General features: G+C 37.0%; 1 protein-coding gene across 1 annotated transcript in view; it reads right to left on the reverse strand.

Moving 5' to 3' along the window:
• The window catches only part of USH2A (usherin), a 375,630-nt gene that overhangs the window by 212,554 nt on the left and 142,852 nt on the right, over positions 1-20,224 (reverse strand). The window contains exons 27-31 of the mRNA XM_034060823.1: positions 19,891-20,094; positions 19,669-19,749; positions 17,211-17,396; positions 5,764-5,877; positions 3,228-3,389 (exon numbers count right to left, since the gene is read on the reverse strand). Of these exons, the coding sequence (XP_033916714.1) occupies positions 3,228-3,389; positions 5,764-5,877; positions 17,211-17,396; positions 19,669-19,749; positions 19,891-20,094 (747 nt within the window). The remainder of the gene's footprint in view (positions 1-3,227; positions 3,390-5,763; positions 5,878-17,210; positions 17,397-19,668; positions 19,750-19,890; positions 20,095-20,224) is intronic.

Here is a 20,224-nt window from a genome sequence, read left to right on the forward strand (position 1 = left end):
AATCATTTCAAACTTTCCTAACATGAAAAGCCTCTCAGTGTGTCTCCATTAAGAGTTCTTGAAGGTAAGTGTAGGAGCTTCTCTGCCTCCTCTCAGCTGCTAGTCATCTCTACAGAAGTAAGGTATGCAGGTTTGGAGAGTAGAACCATCCTGCAACTGCTTTCCTGAGCTGCACCTATTGGTTACATGAGCTTCTGCACTCCCGCATAGAGGAACTGAAAGTATGAATTTGGGAGTATATTCATATTAGGATTCACACAGCCTAAATTCCACCTGTGATCCTGGACTAAGTATTTTCTCTTGGCTTTTCTCTACTCCTTGGAGACACTAGGCTTCCACTGGAATTCAGGATGTGAAATAGCATCCAGGTTGCACAAGGAAGTAGTACCACATAAGGCAAATGCATAAAGGTGGGAAGCAGAAAATAAGAGACAGTTAACAAAGGTGATGTGGTACAGGAGATGGCTTCATTTCAGTGCTCCACTGCTTATAACACAGAAACTGAGTTTGTCAATATGGGGAATATATTTAAAGGCACTAATGGATGACGGATGTCTAATAGGGCCCCCTTTTCAATGTGGTAAAGTGTACATTTGCCATATGTGCTTTTAAGGGCTTTCTTTTTTAATTACAGCTTAACCCCCAGAGGAAACAAATACTCGAATTTCCATGAAAATCAATGAGTATTTCAAGCCCTCAACTGTCAGGATCAGAAAGTCAGTTAACAATATATTTGCAATTATGTTGTTGAGAAAACATGACCCTTCTCCAGTTACAGATTAATTAGTATGGACTTAAACCTACTTTCCATGGTCTGAAGTGAAAGTCAAAGAAGTATTAATTTTTAGACAAAATTGATGCCTTCATAAAAGGTTTGAAAAACCCCATTTCAATAGACACAGTACTTCAAAAACCACAGAGAATCTATGACTCTCTGGTATAGACTTCTGGTCAGGAACTCAGTTGTATAGTTATTAAATTAGGAAATCATTTTGGTGAATGAATAGGAAACATATGTCAGAGACAATGAACTTTGTCTCTCTGTTTAGGGTCAATAGCATATTATGTTGAGGCAATAAGTCACCAACATCACTAGCATAAATGCTGAAATGAAAAGCCGTAGGAGAGAGACATGTATAATGCTGGAAAGCCAAAAACTCTAACATTTTACTGTAAAACCACAACCCTTGAAAAAAATGTTATACCTTTTCTTTTTTTTTACCTCTAGCCTACAAAGAAGAAAATCTTGGGCTCCGAAATGAAACAAAACCATGACAAATTAAAGATAGATGGAAATCTAAGCAAGATCTTAAATAAACTCGATTCAGGATCACTGAGATTTCTACTGACCCAAAACCCAGCCTGCTGGCTCACATTGTCCTTCCCCTTCAGGCAGAGTGAGAAACTGGCAGCTGAATAAAATGGATTCAAAATAAACAGACTGGTGTCCACATCTATTCAGAGTGGTAGGCAAGAGCGGCTCTTCTGTTGTACTGAATAGAGCAACACAATCTGATCCGCTAGACATCTCTTCCGAATAAGGAAGATTCTCTGTTATCATTTAAGATTTAGAGGTAGAATATAAGGAATCAAGTCCTGCCCTTTTTTAAGTTATCCTTTTCTGTATTTTTGAAGAATCAGAAAGTTAATTGATGCAACTCCTCTCAATTAGTTTTGGCCATCAGTCAGAATGCAATCAGACATGAATCTAGAACCAACAAAATAAGGTGAACATCTCAAATCCTTTACATTGCTTGGTCAGTTTTTAACCATTTTGCAGGTGAACACATCAGTAAAACTATCTGTGATGAAGTTTCAGTAATGATTTTAATAAGATTGGAAGCACAACTATTTACACTTCAAGATTCTTAAGAACAGTGTTATGGTATAGCAATAACAGATTAATGGAGATCTTGCAAAAGAAGATAAATGGCACTACAGGAATACCAGAAAACTGGGGATATGGGAGAAATTAATTGAACCTATACTTTTGATAAATATTAATTTTTTTCCAGAAGAAAAATGCACCCTAGTTTGAGCTGTCATTATGTTAACCTATATTCTATTTTTCATATTATTAGTAATACATAATGTGGTAGTTTATATTCAAAAACAAAACCAGAATGTATATACCTTGTGTATTTATCCAGAAATACACTAAGGTTACTATGGTTACGAAAAATCCATTACCTTTGAATACAGAATGAAAAAGTTTGACTTAAAGTGTGCACTATTTATTACAGCAATCATCAACAGCCTTCAGGAGGTTCTCTAACTGGATTCATTTTTCAGTGTCAAAACTGACCCACCACACTAGTAGCTTATGGCCTGTGCAAGGCAAAGAAATTTGAATTATATGAATTTTTAAATGTTTTATACTAACTCAAGGTGCAGAAATGGTTTTGAATTTTAAGGCCTCCTTACATTAAAAAGAAAGTAGGGTCTCAGTACCCCTTTTCCCCCAACCCCAGCTGTCTGATATGAAACACTATTTTTACTTGTACCTACTACCATATCCAATTCTGATGGGTCCAAGAGTAGTGCTTATGCTATGATACTTCTAGCCCGATTTTTTTTAATTTTGTTTTTTGGTGTTTTAATAATGTTTGATTAAAAACAGATACTCCATCAAACTACACCAATTATATTAAAATAGGAAGTCAGATTACTGTGCTTTACTGCATTGCCAAATAACAGACATCTAGCTTCTATGTAGTAGTTTAAAAGTATTGGTATAACTTGGTTATTGACACATTGCATAGCTTATTAGAAGAAAATGGATTATTAGCTTATGCTTTTAACAAATTAATTAAACATGGGCTATTCAGTGTCTCTCTAAGTAAGAACATTTAAGGAAGACAGTAGGAAAACTGCTAAATGTGTACATAATATCTTGCCTTCAACACCTTACAGTTTACTTGTTTCGAGAGCTAGATGGTACGAGATCAGGAAGCTGTAAAACCACTAGAAAGATGACTCAGGTTCTGTGAAAGGGGACAATACAGCACAAGATTTAGCTACAGCATTGCAACATTAATTTCTGAGGGTCCCAACAGAGAGTTCTATGAAGGATTCTTTAAAAAACAGAACCCACCAGGGTTTAAAGTGTGTCCAACCCATTTTAAAAGTATTTTCCTTTTCCTCTGAAATAAGAAGGGGTCAGTCATCTAATTATTCATAGCAACTATGAGATACCCATCTGACATGCTACCCACCAGAGAACTCACCTTTTACAACATATTTAGTTCCATTTCCTAAGTAAATTGGTACTCCATTCATATATAAAGTATATTGTGTAATAATACCATTTGGTGTTTTGGGTGGACTCCAACTCATCAGCAGGGATGTGGGAAAGGATATTGCTGTGGGTGGTTGCACATCTTCAGGGGCTGGGAAAAAAAAAGTATAACATTGTATTATATTATATCATATTTCCACAAATAATAAATAATTTCAGTGATCAGCTACTACCAGAATGATTTTGGTAAAGCTGAAATTTCAGAAGATATTTTAGGTTTGTTACATGCCAGCATTTTGAGAACCCTCCTATTACATGTAATGTTTCCTAGCCAAACAGAAGCTTCTGTGAAAGATAAGGATATACTCTTTTGCTTTTTAGGAGAATGATTATGCTCATATAGCTCTATCTTTCCAGCTTGGTAACACTGAGTAAGGGAAGGGGTACATGATGATTTTAGTAATGTCCTGTTTTAAATATGAATTATTTCCTCTTCCTTCATGCTTTTATTCCTAACTACAAAGCGATCATTCTTTATAATCACAAATGCAGGTGCCATGTTCTTAGGCACTACCCCTTATTTCACACTTTTCATAATCAATGCACTTAGTAATGTTTGTTTAGCATAAATTTTATGCATATAATATACTGAACATTGGCCATGGGTAATAATTTAAAAGCTGAGTTCTCTCACCATTCCAATGAGTTATATGCTAGAAGCACAAGCAATCCTACTGAATATCACAAGGGGAGAAGAACTCAGGCCTTACTCTGGGAGGAATTTCTTGTAATTTACAAGCTCTGTGCTAGCAATTTAAAACAATAACTAGCAGTGGCTGGCAATGTGAAAACAATATAAAGTAATGAATGTTTCAACAGGGAAACAGGGATAGCTGGAGGGTGTGATATGGTGTCTGTCTTCTGTATCATCAATTTATTGTTATGAAGAGCATGCAATAACAGCACCCAAAAATAGAAACTCCACACATTAACTTTTTGTTCAATTCTTCTGAGGGAAAATACACACGTTCCCCATGGCTTTATTTGATCTTTGGGGAAAAAAAAAATAGAAAAATCTATTCTTGCCTAAACCTTGCAAATGTGACAGCACATCTGAAAACAGTGGGTGTTTTTCTCAAACACTTGCAAGAATTCCCGCTTCATTGACTAAGCTGAGAAAAGAAGACATAAAGAATTTCTTTTTAACTTCCTATAATACACCATAATGTATTTCATGTATTTCACGGGGATCCATTATTAACTATTTGTCTGTCAGAGGCTACACCCTTTCATACATAATGCTGTTAGACAAACTCAGTTTATCTAGAACTTCCAAGAGGTGATAATTTAGTTTTCATTTGATTGGTGCTGCTGGCAGTTGCTAACATGTTCACATCAAAATGCTGTCCTGGCAATGTTATTAGACTGCAATCTTGAGGACTGTCCTCGTCAGGACAACATCTTGCATGACTGCCTGCTTTGGCAACAGTTCAACACTGCTTCATTGTGGCTGTATTGCACATGACTTCATGCTAAGATTTGATATGTTTCATTGGTACTGCATTATGACCTAGTTTCCAGGAGAAGATAAAGCAAAGTACTGCGGAAGGGAGGGAATTTTGAAAACTACTTCACATTATGGAAGATCAACTATTATCCTATAAATGCACATCAAATTCTTCATTATTTAACTGGCATAAGTTTGGAGTAACTGACGATTTTAACTAGATTAAACACTGCATTAGGATGACAGAACTAGGAGATTTGTACTTCATGTTTAATTGAGAACAGAGATAGATATGTCATAGATACTTTGGGTGCATTTGCTCCAGTAATTGATGCATGGTACTTATCAGCCTAGTCTCTAAAGTCAGAACTGTAATGTATTTTCTTTTTCTTCCTGCTGTAGTTCTTCATGTAAGCATGGAAAACATTCATTTACACTTACAACCTTTAAGTTTGAGCACAACATTTAAAAGGGTTTAGAAAAAAAAGAAAAACTGAAGAGTGATTAATAAACAACTCAGTTGGCATTTGGACGTTTCATCACACTGAAATAGTTGTTGCCTATTTCTGGTGTTTAGCAGTTAAAAGAAACCATGGAAATCAACCATTTGATTCTCAATTTCATACTGTGCCATACAATCAATTCTTTTTAGTCAGACTGTCTCTAGATTTACTTCTGAGCCATAGTAAAATGAGGAAGCTTTCATTAATCTTTCAGATGCTTCATATTAATGACAAGGCTCCTGCATGAACAATGTAACAGCAATTAAAAAGCCCATTAATCTGCATTACAGCTATTAAAGATGCATGTCATTAAAGGGTATGGAGTTTGATTCATTTTTGCACACCCCCCACCCCACCAAAAAAAAAAAAAAAGGAACAATTATGGTCTGGCAATGCACTTTGTCATCAGATTAGGTTGGGGTTTTCCAGCAAATGGCTTTGCAGCATTTAGCTCTTCTCCTGTTTTATTATTCATGACTGAAATGTGGAAGTCAAGACCTTTGAAATTACTTTACCTTCTTGTGGAGTGGAAATGTTCAATGCATGCAAGCTCTCAGTACAGCCACCCAAAGTGCAAGCAGTTAGGGTTACAGCATAGTTTGTGAACGGATGCAAGCCTGTCAATATGCCTGCAATAGAAGAAAGAAAGGTGCTATGCATGTACCGTGTACAGGCTGATTATATAAATACAAAGACAGAAGTAAAAAATAAAGTTTCCTGTTACACACAGAGGAGAGAAAAGATTGTAAGTTTTCATTCCTATTATGCCACCACTTAAATTTTGCAAAATAAGTTAAAAGTAAATAGCATTTTATTCTATTCTTAATACTAATGATGCAGCTAATATCTTTAGTTATGCTCACTATAACAGATATCACTTCAAATCTGAGGTGTATATCTTAATATAACAATGACTATAGAGGATTTTTTCTTTCCCTAGTCCCTGTCTCACAAAGTTTTTTCACTCATTCATTTTTTTCTCCAAGGAATATTCACTGTCTCCCAGAACAAAATATTTTCTAATGCTTCCTCTCCAGTGTTACCCCCTCTTCATCCCTAAACTGAAGTCTCCTTTTTGTACAACACATCCTACTCGTATTCCATTACTTCAGTGGCATCATATAAACCATATATTTGCTATACTACTACAGCAGCATAATTCAGGAGACAGAATACCCAAAGACCCAAGGGTTTACAAGAAAAATATTTTGCTTTTTTAGGCCCTGCTTATGTTAGTGAAGTTGCTGGATTCTCACAAATTGATCAGCTCTCTGTTGTAGCAAATGTAACAAATCACTTCTTACTACTTCAGGAAGTTACACAAGATTTTGAACTGAAATATATAGAAGGTCTACATGAAAAAAACTGTCATTTTCAGAAACATCAGCAGTTTCTATTTCAAAGCAGGTCCAACATTAAAGCAATATGGAATTAAAATGCAGTAGTAACTAAAAGATGCCAAATAATGTCAGTTTCTTTCAAACCATGTTTTAACCTTGACTCCCACAGCTTTTAGTAAAATTAATGGAGTGTTTACTAAGAAAAATAAAATTTATAGCAAACCATGTTATTTCAGAACTGTTCAGCGCTGGGATTTCACAAAGCAAAACCAATGGTACCTCACAGAACCATAATTCTTGACCAAACAGCCCATAGTACAAGACTGCGAACCCTTTCAGCATTAAGGGTACACAAACAGGTAGAAGTATTTAGTCTTTTCTACTACTCTCCATTCAGTTACTATATAGAATGCAATATAACCTTAGGTTTTGTTAAAAAAAGTCTTTTTCTGCACATAAGGGATATTGGAGTCTACAGTAAATTCTTCAGCACAGAAATTTCATCAACCAAAAAAACATCTTTATCGCCTAAGACTTAGTACAAAACACTTATTTCCAGATCATAGAGGGTTAAATAGGCAAAAGTATAAGAGGTACTACTGTAATAACCTTCAGCAAATAAAACACGTGCAGAAACCAAATCCTGTGACATTTGCAAGTTCTCAGTCGAGAGGAGCATGGTATAGTGTAAGCAATATCTCTTTATTCACTCTACAGTGCTTTAAGAAGCAATTCAGTTTTATTTGTACATTTAGCACTTAAAATTGTAGCTTCACTCTCATGAAGCAGTGAATTAATGCTCCTTGCATTTCCTGATGGAAGATATTCCGTGGGGTCACCCATGGCTTCAGGCACTGAGAGTTGCAGTAGCACATATCCAGAAAGATGCCCGTAGCTGTGGAAGGTTTGGATTAGGCTGTTTGGTTTACTTCTGACAAAGTAGAAGGGCTTTATATAAAGCACCTGCTTTATAGGTTTGTGGAAGGCAGTAAGAATTTGAAACAACAAAACCCCAACAAAGCAACAAATAAATCCTTTTGTAACACAAGGTTTATGTTTAAAAAAAAATTATTCAAAGACAACAACTTAAAAAAATAATTTGCTGATTTCCCAATTAATGTTTTTTTCCTTCACAGGTACTTTTGCACTATTTTCTTTCAATGAAGAAACAGATGTGCTGCATAGGTAGGCTATAAGAAAAGTGCACAGATTTTATTTACATACTTCAGCAAACTACTTTTTCCTCAGCTGCCAACCTATCTGTTTGGCCAGCATCCACTGTAATCTGTTCTCCTTCATTATGTTAATCTGTGGGCGGAAAGATTTCTGTCATCTTCAAATCGCTTGTACAGCAATGGTAAACACCTTGGCCTGTCTGTAATTGGACAGGTGTCTGCATTGGTGTCACCCAGCTTTTAATTCAATTAAAGAACTGGCTGCTCTCCTCTCATTACCCACTCATTTCCTCTGCGCTTTTAGTCAGTCGCTGAAATTTACACTTGGTGCCTGACTGTCTTGGAGTACAAAGTCAGCAGTCCCATAGCAAAGATTGCACTAATACACATGAATTTGTTTACAGCACAGCAAAATAAATTTTGCAGTAAAAAACGGCCTATGATTCAATTAAGTTCGTTGACAGCTTTATAAAACTTTACTTAAATCCTCAATTATAACACTCAGACTGGCATCTCTTGTCTATACCCAATAATTGCTGATCAGAGAAGACTGCATCAGACTTTCTAAGGTGAGATGCTAGCAAAGCAAAATTTGGTCACAACCATACTTCCATATATTCTGTTAGAGTTAACACAAGAGAGATACATAAATTGTCACTTTGATCAGGAGGTAGAATTAGAGGCATCATCAACATTTAAGAAGAGAGTCAGCCTCCCACATTTGGGATATGAGCCCCATTCATTCACACTGACACTACAGAGAAGTTGAATTCATCTAGACTTAAAATTTACATCATAGACTATGTTCCAAGCCTTCAAATCCACATGGGGAATCAGAGATGGTAAATCATTCTAACACACCACTCCTATCTGCCCACTCCAAGAACCTTTGAAAATAAATTCAAGTTCTAACACAGACATTTTGACACAGTGACCCCATGAAACTGAATAATGTCATTTGTTAAATATGAATGTAAAGTTAACAGTCTAAAACAGTGATCTGGAATCACACCTAGAACATTAAGCCCACTTTATATGCAAAACTAGTATTTAATTTTCTATATTTAAATGATCTTTAATTATTTGCAGTACTTAAAGTTAGGTTTAGAGTTGTGTCAGGGAGAAAATGCTGGTTCATTCTTGTAGGTAAAGGATAAAAATATTGACATGGACAGTAGAAAAGAGTCAACAATGAATTTACGAGAAAATGGATATGTGGACAAGTCAGTTGTGCCTTCACATCCACTCCATTCGTCATTCTAATGCATACAGTGTATGAGATGAAATACTCAGCTTCTTCCTTTCCCTTCTCCATAAAATAGACATTTCTTTTGTTCAGTACAGCTACAAGGGAGGTCTCCTATATTTAGGTAGCTCAGATTCTACAGTATTCTGGCAGATTTTGAGTGAAAAGGAGCACTTCTCATCAAGGAAGAAACATGGTTTACCACTAAGGTATGAGGGCTAAATATTCTGTTCACAAGAACTGAAAATTAGATTCAAATGCAATTACAGTATTTTAGCAATTTCCTCATCCAGTTAAAAGACTTTCATGAAAGCAGCTGCTTCACTGCTCCAATCTGTCATCCTGAGTTGTCAGAAAGTTGCTTCAAAACACCACCAAGTTGTCAGAGACAAAAAGACACACTTGCTTACGGTGACTTACAGAGCTTTCACTCTGCATAATGAATTGATTAAATAATATAAGTTGAGGTGAGCTTTTTATAATACGTTTACTGAAGGAGCTATTCCATAAAAACAGAAACTAAACCTACTCGTTCACAGACACAACTCACACAAAAAAAGCTATTTAAACTTACATAGGTAACACAAGTACTAAAGTCCTTTTCCTCACTTCAACAGAAAATGCACTCACCTAAGACAGTGGAAGTGGACAATTTTGAAAGCCAATACTCATCAGATCCAGACAGGACTTTATATACAGCCTGAAAATTCAGCTCTGCTACTGAATTTTAAGATTCCCAAAGTCAACCACACAGCTTACCCCCACAAATACCATTTGTTTCACAGGCTGAGTGTACGTCTTGCCAAAGGGACTTTTCCTTGCCAGACATTTTCATTGTTTCCTAACACTTTACTTCATCAGGACCTATTTTGAAATACACATACTGCAATTGAAACGATTTACCTTAATTCTTGTTTAAGCTCTCTGAAATAATTCACCAAATCTCCCCTCCCCAGATCTAAAGACTATTTAGCCAACTTGAATGCCAGAGGTCATACAGCATCTGTCTAACAAAGTCACTTGTGTGTCGAGATGCATCATTGCCACAGTACACTTAATCACAGCCCACTGACCAGAAAAGGAAGTCCTCAACTGACTTTGTGGTTTTGACAGATTGTAGCAAAAACTGTTTAAGTACATCTTCTGCATATGCATTTCTGGACTGAAAGCCTGGGTACCTCAAGCTGTCACATACATCTGCATTTTTAAAGCATTTTCTGTCTTAAATTTAGAATGAGTTGCAAAAATTTAAAGAATTATTGAATGAGAAGGCACCTTTTCCAACACTGGCTTATAAGAGAAAAGAAGCAAAATACTTAATTTAGTTACTGGATTTCTGTGGCATGTAAGAGCCTATTTTTCTCCATAGGAAGATTTGACACCAAACCATCTAAGGTAAGCACCACTGGCCTTGAAGGCACAGTTTGGGTTACAGTGGTTCAAAGGAACATGTTACACTCCCCTTAGCATGGGGCATCTCTGTGGCTGCTTTAATTTGCAGAAAAGCTTAGCCCAACAGTCCAGTTTTGCACCAGGAGTTAATTAATCACAGAGAGTATAGGTTCTGTAATATCTAACACTATGCTACTCTTGATCTCTTCAGATAGCTTTGTCATTGTTCCACAGGATGATTCATTTTAGTATTTTGCAGAGAAAGACTCATAACTTTTTTGCAATTTTTTTGAGATTTATTAATTTAAATCTATTAAAAAAATAATAATCCTTTCTACCCTCATAAAGAAGTTGATTTCTTTTTATTAATAAAAGTTTTGGTATGCAGCTAAGAGTTGACGTAATTTTGATAAAATGTTCAGGTTTATCTAGTCAGACAATTTACATTTCATAGTAATAAATTTATACAATAGCACTGGACTGTAAACATTCATTTAGGCCTAACCTCAATCAAGTTAGAACCTTAATATTGTAGAATATTAATATAATTTGGTTTAGAATGCATATATTGAAAAATACACTACTAGTCTGCTAAAGCCAACTAACTGAAAGGAAAGAAGACCCTACATTCTACCATTCTGATTTAGGGTCATTAGGAACCCAAGCACCACCTGAGAACTCACAGAAACCTAATGGGCATAGATCTATTGGCTGCCCTATGTTGCAATAACAGCTGAGGTGCAGCTTTTGGCATATTCCTTCAGCTCCTCCCACCAAGAGAGATGTGCATACATGTGGGTGAGAGAGATGGAGAGACCAAATCTCCTTAAGACACGCAAAGGGAGAAAACAGGCAAACAAGCATAGCAACCCTAATCATGACATGGGTCTCAGTACTTGATACATTTTCATGTGGTAAGGCTGCATACAGCCTTCCATGTCTCTCAAAAAGTGGCATGGCACTGTAAAGCATATACTCTTGTTCTTCTGGCTATGGGAAATATTTAGGTGCTTTCTGTCATTTATCTCTGCTTCTGACCAAAGGTTATTTCTACTAAATGATGACATATAGAAATAACTTACCTGAAAATGACAACCTCTTGTATTTAAGAGTGGTTCAAGCTGATGAAGCAACTCTTGAAAACCATATTTTCAATACAAAGTTCCAGCTTTTATTACTCTAAATATTTTGTCAGGTTTTACTTGTGAGTAAATGCGTCCCTGCCCATGGCAGGGGTTGGAACTAGATGATCTTAAGATAATTTTCAAACATTCTATGATTCTATACCAGACCTGGTTAGTATTCTGTGACTCTTTGTGCCTACAAGAAAAGATTTAGAACAGTAGAAATTTGTCTCAACTTGAGTAAGGATTTGGGAGCCCTCCTAGTGCTCTGGCCCTACATATATTTACATTAGTTGGTTTGCAATTATTTTCTACAAATTCCTAAGAATCTTTTTAACTGCAGCATAGGAGTGTTTTGAGCATAAAATATTTGCACAAACCAAGAACTTTCAAGTAGTTTCAGGTGTACGAAAGGATATCCAAGTAATTCATTAGTAGTTTCATACAATCATAGATTCAACTATATTGGAAAAGACCTTTATGATTATCAAATCCAACCTTTACCCCAGGCCTACTAAGTCCACCACTAAACCATGTCACTATGGGCATGTGACAAACTATCTGGCTACCTGGCTGTAGGAAATGGCTTACAAGCCCCATGTAGAGCAAAGTACCCAGAAAAAAACATTTTCCAAGGGCCACCACAGACATCAAGCTCTCATTTTAGACTCACCCTTCCTGGCCTTGCTTCCCTCGCCCGAGCAACCCATGGCCCCACTGGCAAGCCTGGGACTAGCAGCAACTTGGCAGAATGCTTCATTTCCACTTCTGAGAGGCTCCCTAGCTGGACTAGAGCGCTTTCAAAGCCGAAACACAGCCGAGCCGCTTTGATTAACCACACTAAATTAACTTTGCCTGAGATATTCATCTGCCAAACATAAAAGCCTAAAAGGTGAAAAGTAATTATAAACACGTGTCAAGGCAAGGAGGGAACAGCGGCTGTGGGCATTCAGAGGGGAAGATGCTGACAACAATTTTCTCGTCATCACTTGTGCAGCCACAACTTGGCTAATGCAGCAATGACACAGGCAGGACACACTGCAAAACCCATACAAAACTGATAGAAAAATCCATAAGAGGAATACCAAATGTTTGTGGATTCTTTTGCAGAATATCTTATCGAAATATAATTTACAGGTTCCACAAGTGTTCTTCACTGCTCATAATTAGGAATTGGTAAAATTTAGAGGCTGATTGATCTTGTGAATTCTACAGTGAAATTCTTTCTGCTTTATAAAGCGTTTTTCTCTTATGAGCTTGACAAGAGAAGCATCAGAGGATGGTGATTAGTAACACAAAATCCAGTTAGAGGCAAGACAGCCGTGATGTACCCCATGATTGAAACCATGGCAAAAAACTGTTCAATGTCTTCATTAATGACCTCACTGATGGTGGAAATGTGCACCCTCTGCAACTTCGTGGAAGATGCAAAAGGACCACTAAGATGATAAAGGGACTGGAGCATGTCTTTTATGAGGAGAGGCTGGGAAAGCTAGCACTGATCAGCTCAGAAAAGAAAAGGCTCAGGGTGATCTGTCAATCTGTACAAGTACCTGATGGTGGGAACAAAGAAGCAGATAGACTCTTCTCAGTAGCATCCACTGAAAAGACAAGACTCAGTAGGCAGAAACTGAAATAGATGAAATTCCACCTGAACACAATAAACACAGTAAAATGAGCCTTCCCACAGAGAAATATCTCTGGCTGTGGAGATACTCAACTGGACATGGTCCTGGGAAACCTGCTCCACCTGATCTTGCTTGAGCTATGGAGATGGACTAAATGATCTCAAGAGGTCCCTTCTAACCCTACCAATCCCAGTGAGTCTCTGGTATTCTGGATTCCAAAGGAAAGGGGAAGCAAAAGCTGCTCACAAACTGCACTGAAACAGTGTGCTCTAATGCTCCTTTAATTTGTTTAAATACTGTCTGGTTCGGTTGATACGCTGGAGGGAAGGGATGCCATCCAGACGGACTCTGACACACTTCTGAGGTGGGCTGATGACAACCTCATGAAGTTTAACCATGACAAGTGCAGGGTCCTACACCAGGGTCAGAGCAATCCCAGGCACAGCTACAGGTTGGGCAAAAAGGAATTTCAGAGCAGCCCCACAGAGAAGGACTTGGGGGGGTGTTGGTCAATGAGAAAATGTACATGAGCCAGCTTCAGTGTGCACTCACAGCCCAGAAAGCCAACCGTATCCTGGGCCGCATCAAAAGGAGCGTGACCAGCAGGTCAAAGGAGGTGATCCTGCCCCTCTACTCTGCTCTCATTGAGACCTCACTTGGAGTATTGTGTGCAGTTCTGGTGCACTCAACATAAAAAGGACATGGAAATGTTTGAACAAGTCCGGAGGAGGCCACAAGGATGATCAGGGGACTGGAGCACCTCCCATATGAAGACAGGCTGAGAAAGTTGGGGCTGTTCAGCCTGGAGAAGGCTGCGTAGAGACCTCATAGCAGCCTTACAGTATCTGAAGGGGGCCCACAGGGATGCTGGGGAGGGACTATTCATTAGGGACTGTAGTGATAGGACAAGGGGTAACAGGTTGAAACTTAAACAGAGGAGGTTTAGACTGGATATAAGGAAGAAATTCTTTACTGTTAGGGTGGTGAGGTACTGGAATGGGTTGCCCTGGGGGGTTGTGAATGCTCCATCCCTGGCAGTGTTCAAGACCAGGTTGGATGAAGCCTTGGATGATATGGTTTAGTGTGAGGTGTCCCTGCCCATGGCAGGGGATGGGAACTAGATAATCTTAAGGTCCTTTCCAACCCTAACTATTCTGTGATTCTATGATTCTCATTTCTATTCCAAATTCTGATGGCATGTGGAATGTGCTGGAATGCAAAGTAAAGCAGCCCAGCCTTTAGGAAGAAAAATTATTTGATGTGATGAGCCTGTATTTCTTTTATTGCTCTGCTGAGTGTAACTGATATATCCAAAGTCTATCAATGTTGTTACATGTTTCTCTGAAGGCAAGATGGGCTAACACAGTATTCCTTGGATCCCAAAGATTTATACTCTAACTTTGTACTCTCATCCTAGAATACAGATCATGAACCCCATGTTGAAGTATACTACCTTATACAACAAACTTCTGTTTCAGCAGTCAGGATTTTAAGGATTTAAATTTGCTGAATATTCTTTTCTGAATGAAAGTGAAAGAAGACATTTTGAAGACTACAAGGGTCACATTTTGAAGGACTTTTGTTTCTGAAGAGTCAGAAATAGGCATTTGAGACTGTGAGATTATGCTTATTTACAGACTCACTTTATTTTTAATATTTAGTTCAGGTTTTCTTCCTGACAAAGGCACATCAGGCTCTTCTGAATTTGACACAAACAGGACAGCCCATGGTGTTTCCCCCCTGCTGTTGCATTATCAAGCCTGGCTGTTGGGGTTACTGTAGCATCTTCTCATGGAATTAAATAAAAGAATTTTTAAAGAAATTCCCTTCAAATTAGGGAGAAAAATAAGAAAAAAAATACCTTCTCAGCAAACCCAAAGCAAAGACGGATCTTTTGGTGGGGTTTTGTCTTTACATTAACTTTTGATTTATAAGGAAAGATAATTCAGCAGCAAAAGACACACCTTTACCTGGCAGCCTCACATATGTGGGTAACCATTTCTCTATGTCCAGAGGCTACCCTATCTGTGTAGGATTCACTGAAATCAGTGGGCTGAAGGCAAAATAATTTCAAGAGCAGTGATTTAATTTTTCACTTGTCCCAGCTCTGACCTCAACATGAGGACATAAATTACATATTTCTTACAATGCCAAAACTGGAAAATACATAACTAAACTGTTGGAGAGCAGCTATAAATAACAAAAGGAAGCACTCCTTCCACACACACAAAACTGAATTGGAAAACTTACTGACACAGCAAGTTGCAGAAGCCAAAAGCATAAATGTATTTAAAAAAAAGACAATTCTACCACAGACCATTAAGCATGATGGTCCAGATGCAACTTTCAGCTCAGAAGTTTCACAAACTCCCAGATGAATTTGTATTAACAAGAAGACTCACTCTAGGCTTAGCACATTTCTTACATTTGCTTTCTAAGCATCTACAATCTGACATTGTCAGAGAGATCAGTGGTTAAATACAGCCATTCTTAAGTTCTTAGAGTAATTTTATTTTGCAGTATTCAACAGCTACTTACTATAATAGGCTAAAGAACCAGGATCCATTAACTATCTCCATTTAACATAAGGGAATCTGACATTCTTCTGCATCCTGAAAACTCCATATAGATAAACTCTTACCTGTCCAGCCTGGTATAGACGTTTTCATAACACTCACACACTATCTTGGCACAATACCAAAGAAGTTAAACAAAAGGTTGGTTCTGACCATCATCTGTTAATAAACTACCTAATCTATATGCTTGGTCTTTAATTTCTACTAATACAATTTGTATTGCTTTACAGAATAGACAGTATTCAAATCAACAAGTTCATCAAAGACATCACAGTAAGAATAGAAATTCTGTGCACTTTTGCTATTATAAGCACACTACAGTCAAGAGGTTTCTAACTGAAGAAAACAGAGTATGTGCATTTTGCTCTTGAAAGTTTATACATACATTATGGCAGAGAAACAATACAAAACATATAAACTTACGTAACAAAAACTAAGCACATATTATCTGGGCTTCAGGAAAGCAGCAATAATATCTTGCCTGAGGGTTAAGGCACTTTCTAAGATTGTTCCATTGTCCAGCCAAACGAAAGCATCATCTTTGAGCATTAAGTTGTTAACAATTTTTAAATTGTCAAGATGACACAATTAATTTTAGATAGCATATAAACAAATCTAATGGTCATAGTTTGTTCCAATGGAAGGCAAATTTTGTACTATTGCCTCACTCAGTCATCACGTAACATAATACAGACTGTTGTCTGTAATGTATTTCCTTCCCAGGCAAACTTGCAGCAGCCAGCAAATGCAGTCTGTATTTGAGTCTATATAGAGAGCAGAAAGCCAGATTCACTTTAAGCTGACAGAGAGGTCACAAAATGTTCTCTACATAGCAGAGAGTCCAACATTTCTTCCTAAAAACACCTGCTTCCTAGGAGTAAGGAGAACTAGACCTCAGGAAACATCTTGTGTTCAACGGTTCCTATAGCTCAAAACCCACAGCTCAACAGTGACCAAACTCCATAAACGCAAGGACCCAGATTCCTTCATTCTGTAATAACCCACCTCCCAGTGGCATTAACCAAAGCATAAATGCATGCTAGCTCCAACTGAAATCAATTAGATTAACATGATCAAAATCAGGCAAGTGCTTTCACACTTCAGGTCAAATAGTTTGTGACCCACTTTTAGAGTTCATTTAGGTGAACTGGTAATTTGTGAATTTATGTGTGTGAATTTAGGTAACAAGAAGGAAGAAAAAAAAAATCAAACAAACAGAAAAGCATTTCCCCCAATAGATTAGGAAGGCATACCTCAAGTAAAATTGCTTTTTACTATTTGTGTTGTATCTTAACTTTTATTATTCTTTGAAGACAGTGCACTGCTATGTATGAGGATGATGAGACAAACAGTACTCTTCCATATGTTACCTATATTGTGTATACACAAAACCAGAGAAGTAATAATTTATAGGTCAACAAAAGGAGATACAAGCATCCTGTGTTACTAGATGTGCCCAAAATATGGTACTTAACATTTACCTGTAAGCATACTAGTGTCAGCAAACTCAGCACTAGTGATGGGTACATTGGGACCATCTTCTTCATATGCTTTCAAAATGTACTTCTCAATTACACCTATGACCCCAGCCGGTTTGTCCCAAGTGACCTCAATGCTGTAACCATTTATACTGTGAACTCTTGAGGGAGTTGGCACATTCTGTGGAACTGCAGAAGGATAAAATAGAAAATACAGAAAAAGGCAGTTCTAAGGAGACTATTGCCCCTATTCTTCACTTTTAATGGCTGCAGTAAATCAGACTCAACCATTAGCATAAATACAATTTATTAGAGTTGTAACTTTTCAGCATTGATTTAATATGACTGCACATCTTGAGTTTAAGCTATATTTCAAAACCATCAAAACTCCATCTACATAACATTCCTACTTCTCTTGTTGCAATTTTCCAAAAACATTTAATGTATCAAACAAATTTAAGCATCACTCACAAAGAGAGGGGGTGAATTGTATGTAGCTAACAAGTTCAGGCATTATAATCATACAACTGAATGAAGCAAGACTGTACTGCAAAAGAGAAGGGTTTGAGTTACTTGTTGGCTATCTAAGCCACAGAATGCCACAACTAATAATAATTCCTAAAGATGTGCATTCTCATTTACAAAAGTACTTAACAAAAAAATGTAAGATTTTCCATTTCTCTTCATACTTCCACAATACCACACAATTGCCTCAGAGCAAAACAGGAATTTGCATTCATTAAAAAGAAAAAAAGAAAAGAAAGAAAAATAAGATATTTAAAAGAACTGGAAAGCCAAGCTCATAGAATCATAGAACAGTTAGGGTTGGAAAGGACCTTAAGATCATCTATTTCCAACCACCTGCCATATGTGCATACAGTTGCCAATAAAAAAAGCCCCAAACAAGCAAAAAAATCATTTAACTTCCAATAACCTTTAACTATTTATTAGATATTACTAAACCAAGTAAGGGTCTGGCCAGTAACAACTTCATCACAGATGATGCACACGGGATGCAGAGGAAAGGCCCAAGGAACACTATAGGTGATGAGTTTGCTGTAAATCCATGTGGTATCCCTAGCCCTGCTGCTGACCATTTGCTTTTCTCAATAACCTCTTTTTTTGATACTTCTATTGTTTAGTTTCATTAAGTATGAGTACAGTCTTGTTTTTTATAAGGGTAACAGAATTGAAAGTACAAAAATACCTGGAAATTGTTATTTTTGTATAAAGTAAGAATGTGACACTCCAGGAATGCTTCAGTAGTCTATTGATTTTATTAGTTCTGAAGTGTATCACAGCACAAAGTAAGGTACTGTATAGCAGATGGTCTTCTCATAAGGGACATAACAAAACCAACTCAAAAATAATTAAATAGCGTAATTATTCTCCAACCTCAGGGAACATGGACTGCTCAGTGCTGTGGTCAGCTTGCAAACACAAATTTATGGTAAACCTTGCAGTTGTCAAACAGTTGATATGAAAATAACGCATTACTTTTTTTCTCTTCTGGACAATGCAGGAAATAATGGCAGTGAGTTGTATAAGAATGCATTTGCAAGTTCAATATTTATGCAGGTATTGTACCATTTTTTAAGATCTTACACTGAATATCTTGCATCATAAGAATTCTCTGCATTGATGGAATGTAATTAGGCTTCGCTTTACAGAAGAGGGGAAGTTGGTTAAATAAAATACGTAGAATTGTAAATCTGCTAAAACTTGTTGGCTCAACAAGGTTTACAAAAACACTGAACAAAAGAGGAAAGGTCTTTTAAATTTTCTTCATAAAATATATTTAAGGCTCAGCAGGTATCATGTTCTTATGCTGAAACTTTCTCCAGAAGTCACATGCTGCTTTTGTAGTACATATTGCCACATTTTCACACACAATCTATGGAACAGATTGTGTTAAAAGAACCCTCATTCACCAGCACTGAGGAGCATACCCATGTGCAGGTAATGTAAAGAAAAGCTTTCACAAGATCTTCTTCTCCCTAGCAACTATATGGCCTCTTATCTTCCACAGCTTGTGCCTGCAACTGCAGTATCTCTCTTCTTTAAATTTTATTTTGTATCACTAATTATACATAGGAAAACATAGATTTACTTACTCCTGCAGTCTCATGTACCGTAAGGTTAATATGTACACATAGGAACATACCTATATGCATGGCTGTTCTTAATTAATGTAGCTCAATCCTTTCATATTCTTTGCTCTCAGATAATTATATAATCTAATATATACTTGGAAAAGACCTTGAATTCTGTGTGGAAAATACTTTCCTGAACATTTTATAGCTGAAGATAGTAATCTGGTGCCTATTAAAGCATTAAGCAGTTTTGCTCCTTCAGAAACACTATGCAACTTACTCAAAATTGTTGTGGTGGAATTTTCTCCAACATAATACTAGATAACTAATGAAAAATGGGAATAAGTAAGCCTTAAAATTATATTTACCTGATTCTCTTGTACGAACACGGGTCCATGCACTAGGTAATGATCCTCCTTCATTTGAGGCAACCACCCTATAAAGGTATTCTTAAAAAAAAATATAGAGAAGTACAGAGGAGAAAAAAGAAAAAAAGAAAAAAGACAAGCCAAAAAACATTGGACATGGTAATACATTAATACAGAATGAAATAAAAATGATGTATTTTATTTAAGGGACCAATGTGTTACCTGTAAATGGCTGTAGACCACTCTCATAAATACTCTGCTCCTTCCCTTGGTATACTAGGATGGAGTCATTTCCCCTGCAGTTAACAGCACTGTCAGTTGATAGGCATCCGTCCAGATTGACTCTGACAGCACTGCTGGACACAGATGCCAAGTTAACGACAGCACCTCGTGTAAATTTAACATCCTTCATGCAACCACCGAAACCTAGCAAACAGTAAGAGATTAGTATCACATAAAGATCTTCCATCATTAATTAGGAATCACTTTTGTTCCTTTAAATTCTGTATTTTCAACATTAAAGACTGTAATGTGAATATGTTGACTTCCAACATGA

This window comes from Melopsittacus undulatus, chromosome 3 (genome assembly GCF_012275295.1).
Source record: "Melopsittacus undulatus isolate bMelUnd1 chromosome 3, bMelUnd1.mat.Z, whole genome shotgun sequence".
NCBI lineage: Eukaryota > Metazoa > Chordata > Aves > Psittaciformes > Psittaculidae > Melopsittacus > Melopsittacus undulatus.